General features: G+C 43.9%; 1 protein-coding gene across 1 annotated transcript in view; it reads left to right on the top strand.

Moving 5' to 3' along the window:
- dcc (DCC netrin 1 receptor) overlaps positions 1–5,000 on the top strand; it is a 357,856-nt gene that overhangs the window by 214,994 nt on the left and 137,862 nt on the right. The window contains exons 9-11 of the mRNA XM_063210977.1: positions 1–65; positions 2,544–2,692; positions 4,389–4,527. The exon at positions 1–65 is cut by the window's left edge and continues 93 nt beyond it. Coding sequence (XP_063067047.1) covers positions 1–65; positions 2,544–2,692; positions 4,389–4,527 — 353 coding nt within the window. The remainder of the gene's footprint in view (positions 66–2,543; positions 2,693–4,388; positions 4,528–5,000) is intronic.

The following is a 5,000-nucleotide window of genomic DNA, read 5'->3' as shown; positions in this document are numbered from 1 at the left end:
GGCCTACAACGAGATGGGACCTGGGGAGAGCTCAGAGGCCATACGCCTCACCACCAAACAGGAGTGTAAGTTCAGCTGCAGTGTTACTTTAATTCTGGATGTCAGCTATAATTGGAAGTCTGTAGCTCAGCTCTGTTATCAGCAATTAAGAGTAGAGTCATGGTGAGGCTATCTGCTTCACCACCAAACAGGATTGCAAGTTTCAATCTACATGACATTACACACAGATGACACCTTTTTATTAGCGGCAACTTGCTGCAATTTACCGGAATGTACAGGAGCGATGTCGGCTTAGGTCCCTTGCTCATGGGAAATTTTGTCATGGACTTAGGTGAAGGAGACGGCCACATTATTCCTTTCGACACAGAATTCAAACCAGCAGCCTTTTCATTCCAAGACTAAATCTCATAGGCCACGACTGTCCACTCTTACCAATTATCATTGTTAGTGTCTCAGCTCTACAACAGTAGTATAGTGGAAGAAGAAAGCAAAAGCAGGTAGCAGAGAAAATGAGATGCAGCGTTAGTTTGTCCTTGTGTTCTGAAGTATGTGCTGCCAATGTCATTTAGCGGCTCATCAACAATGGTGTAGAGGAAAAAGGAAGGTAGAGAGACTGTGCTATATGTAGGTAAATATTATGTGCAGTGCTTCCATAAGAGGGTAAGCTATGTGCGTATGCATCTCTTTGACACCAACAGCCATAAAAATATCATAAAGGAATGACTATATTTTTTTCTTAGAATATGGATTGTGCCTTTGCCCTTCAAGAGTCTACCCTTTTGTGAAATGATGGAGCTCTACCATACCATTTCCCTCCTGCACTGCTTGAGATGCCTTTTTGTTATAATGTACGATTTCATTCTGCACATGAACATCTTGACATAAACATATAGTACAGCACGTAAGTGTCTGCAACAGGTATTGTACAACAGATGGCTATTCGAAGAGATGCACTCACAATGCCTTGCCTGCATCCACACAAACATGACTCAGTCAGTAGCCTGTTACTCATGTTTTTGTGTATGACGCTTGATTTACCTCAGCATATAAACCACCAAAACATGACCGTTCATCTTTTTGTCACTCTGGGAACGCAATATGTTTTATTTTACAAAATGCATTTAAATACGAGCTGTATCCACAGCACCCACAGTACTCTGGTGATTGAGGCGTGGTGACGGAGCTGCTTCTGACAGGGGCATGAAGACAGCACTTTGTTGTGACCATCATCAGTTTGTCATGTCTGCTCTCGTTTGCCAAGGCCAGGGTTGGGGTCGCCAGTTGAATGTAACATAGACTGTTGTTAACGCGGCCAGAAACACAGCTCTGTCCGTTAGAGGAAGAGAGGGATCAGGGACGCTTTCACTTCCTGTTGAGGAAGAGTACTCATCCTCCCGCCAAGGGGGAGCTTTGAGACGCGCATCATATAAATCTTTTATTACTGTTGTCATCTCGTCTTGTCGTCCTCTCTTCGGTCTCTGACTTCTTCTCTCTCCCCTCCTCCCCCCTTTTTATTTGGCTTTTGCATCGGTTTTATTTCTCCCCTTTAGCAATTCCTCTCGCTCCATCTCTTCCTCTCCATTACAGTTTTCAGAGACATTAGATGTCTTTTCATCTCCTTTAATTATTTTTAAAACTCTTTCCCCCCTCCTATTCCCTCATGTCCATCCGTCTCTTAACAGTGTGTACCACTTGGGCAGGCTAAAGCACCCCCACCTGATTAAATCACTCCTAATCATCTTTTTTGTGGCCACTGACCGAGGGACGCCCATCAACCCCCATAAGAGATTGGATTGTGGCGCCGGGCCTCAGCGGTGCTTATGAAGCATTAGGGAGTTTTTAGCAGCTCTGACCCTTAATGTGGGGCCGCCGGCTATATTTTAACAGTCTCTGACCTCTGCTACCATTGGGCGTGCTTTTTACCTCCCTCGCTGAAGAGGAGGGGGAAAGCCAATCAGTGGGAGGGGAGGAAGGACACTGGGCCAGGAGGGGGGGGAAGCACTAAGTAAGTCGACTTCATGCAGGGAAGCTGACAGTGGGGGCAAACGGGTCAGTGAGAAAGGGCGCCCGGAATTGGGTCCTCATTACATTGTATTACAATGTATTGGATGGGGGGGCCTTTCAGATGACTTTGCTCTGGGTGCAGCCCAAAGCTGTCAGCAGCCCTGGCAGCAGATTCGTATCTGATATTAATCAGCAGAGAGAAAATGACTGTGGTGGAGGAAGCAGTAAACAGCACACATAAAGTCCATCATCAATCGCCATTGGGAGTAAGCCCCGCTAATGTTAAACTCTCCCAACAGCTCTCTGAGAAGCACGTCTGTACTTTGTGTATAATAACACGGTTCAACACAAAGTACATAGTTTAGTTGTGTGTGTGTTTGTGTGTGTGTGTGGGTGGGTGTGGGTGTGTGTGTGCGTGTGCGTTTGCCCAGTTCTTTGTCACATTTTCAAAGCCTGTCTTCTCTCTCTCTCTCTCTCTCTCTCTCTCTCTCTCTCTCTCTCTCTCTCTCTCTCTCTCTCCCTTCCTTGCTGATGAACAGTGCAAGTTCCTGGACCTGTGCAGAACATCCAGGCTCAGGCGACCTCCCCCACCTCCATCGAGGCTACCTGGGATCCCCCCGCCTACACCAACGGGCCCATCCAGGGCTACCGGCTGCTGTGGACAGAAAACTCCTCTGGAAAGGAGCAGGTACAAACACCTGAAACTTTGAAATCTTTTGGATGATATTCCTGTTGTGATATCTCCAATGGTGTTGTCTTGGAGTGTAACAGTGGGGGCGAAAAACAGCAGACAGAGTTTGGGCAAAACGTCAGGGGGGTATTTATGTAAGAAAAAATAGAAAAAAGGAACACAAGTGGACAAGACCAAATGCAAAGCTCTCTGCATTTTTGGGTGATATCATGTTCTGTTCAGAGGTGCATCCACCCATGCCGAATGTTGTGTACATATGTTGATTCATCCCTCCGCCTCATCTCTTTTCAGAGCACAATTTCTTCAATGTCAATTTTTTTCTTCATTACTGCAATATACAGACCATAAAAGTCCATGTGTCTGTGTATTCTCTTTTGTGTGGGGTTGAAATAAGCACCCCTCAAGCATAACAAGATAAAAAATACAGACCCTCCAGTTATTCAGAACAAAGTGAGGGCTCAGTGTGAGGGAGTCATCAGTGTTTTTCTCGACCGATGCAGCAGGAGGAAAGTGGAAAACTGTCATGGAGTAATTTTATCTGGCTGTGTTCATAGATACGACTCTAGCTGTTAGCTAAATTGGGGCTACAATCTCCCTTTTATCACCGCTTTTGAACACCCCTAATAACATAACAAGTGCTAACAACATACCAAACACTTAAGTGCTACACTTTCCTAGGCTCTTTGCTGATTTTCACAAACTTCAAAGGCGTGAATATCTTTATTTTGTGCTTGTGAAGCCAGCAAGAGTGACCACACACCCAAAAATGTATGGTCCAGTCAAAGCAACAGTTTCCGGTGGAACAAAAAAACTTGCTGAGCATCGATGTAAAACACAAGAAAAGTTTGCGCTTTGATTTCACAGCTGGATTACAAAATATTTTTGCTTGGATGTGGGTTTTTACTGGAAGTGGAAAAATCATAAAAGAAAGAACACTGCTAGTGTTCCCAAAAGTAAAAGAAACTACTGCAATTGAATCTGGCAGACTTTAAAGTTGCTTTAGTTTCAAGCTGTGATTATTTTCATTTTATTTTTTTGCTTCGAGACCTCACTGCTTCTTCAGACGCAAGCGCCCTGAAAGAACCTTTTTACTGCTGACACATATGGTACCCCTCGCTTTTGAGCAAAGGCCTCTGACCTAAACGGCTGACAGAAGTGCTTTTGACTTTTTAGCGTGTATATTTCTTTTTACGACTTACTCTAGTGATTACTAAGTGGTAACATGGATTTGGGAAGAGAGGAAGTGATGTTTTTGTATCAAGGCAATGGTATTACTGTGCTCAATATGTCTTGAACCTTTGAGGCTCTTTACCGAAACCTTGTTAATGTCCTGGGGTAGCTAGTGTGAATCTTTCTTTTGCTGAATGTCTGAATAACTCGTAAGCACATATCTTTTCCAAAAGCTCTGGCGATATGGCCAATTCCACTCAGTATTTGTGACTGTAATTCCTCATTTGTCTTCCATTTCGGATTTTGTAAATATTTTCAAGAACAAAAAATGTCAGCGAGAAAGTAAAAAAGCGTCACTTCCTGCCGCCTTGCACCTGCTATGTCTTCAGTTGTGCCTTGGGTGAAATGAACAGCTCTTGAAGTGTATTTTGATTAGGCAATGGATGGCCAATTGTAAAACAGATAATGGCCTCTCGTTTAGCTCCCTCTGTGCTCATATCGGCTCTTTCATCCTCTTGTTTAGAGTATTGACGTGATCGCTCAGAGCTACAGAATGGAAGGGCTGAAGAAGTTTACAGAGTACTCGCTACACGTGCTGGCCCTCAACCGGTACGGACCCGGCGTCACATCGGACGAAGTGGCTGTCACCACCCTCTCAGACGGTAAGAGGAAGCATTGGACACAATTCATTACATTACACTAAGCATTAAGCATTGTGTTAAGACATGGCGGCAAATTACCGTGAAGTGCATCCTATCCATCATCCAGTTTGTTGTGCTGATTGTTTGTAGTGCTTTTCTACTGAATGAAGATGGATTTGAAAGGCAGCCTCCAGACCCTATCTCAGTTTGATATGGGTTCAGCACGGCTAGGCTAGGTGTTTCCTTGATCTTAACCATAATTCACTGCCCTCTTTGGGGTTGAATTAATTTAGAAGGACAAGCCTGGCTGACCAGAATTCTTTAGCCCCCAAATAATGAAAGAAGAAAATCAGATCAAATGCAGGATCATTTTTAATGAGGGGGAAATATTTACATAATGAATAAATTTAATCAAGAATTAATGACACAATTTATTCATTATTAATAAACGTCTCATTACCTTCACCACGCTCGAACTGTCATTTGGGCATTGT

Source organism: Engraulis encrasicolus, chromosome 11 (assembly GCF_034702125.1).
Source record: "Engraulis encrasicolus isolate BLACKSEA-1 chromosome 11, IST_EnEncr_1.0, whole genome shotgun sequence".
NCBI classification, from domain to species: domain Eukaryota; kingdom Metazoa; phylum Chordata; class Actinopteri; order Clupeiformes; family Engraulidae; genus Engraulis; species Engraulis encrasicolus.
Note: the sequence above shows the minus strand (reverse complement) of the source record. Positions and strands in the feature narration are given on the sequence as shown.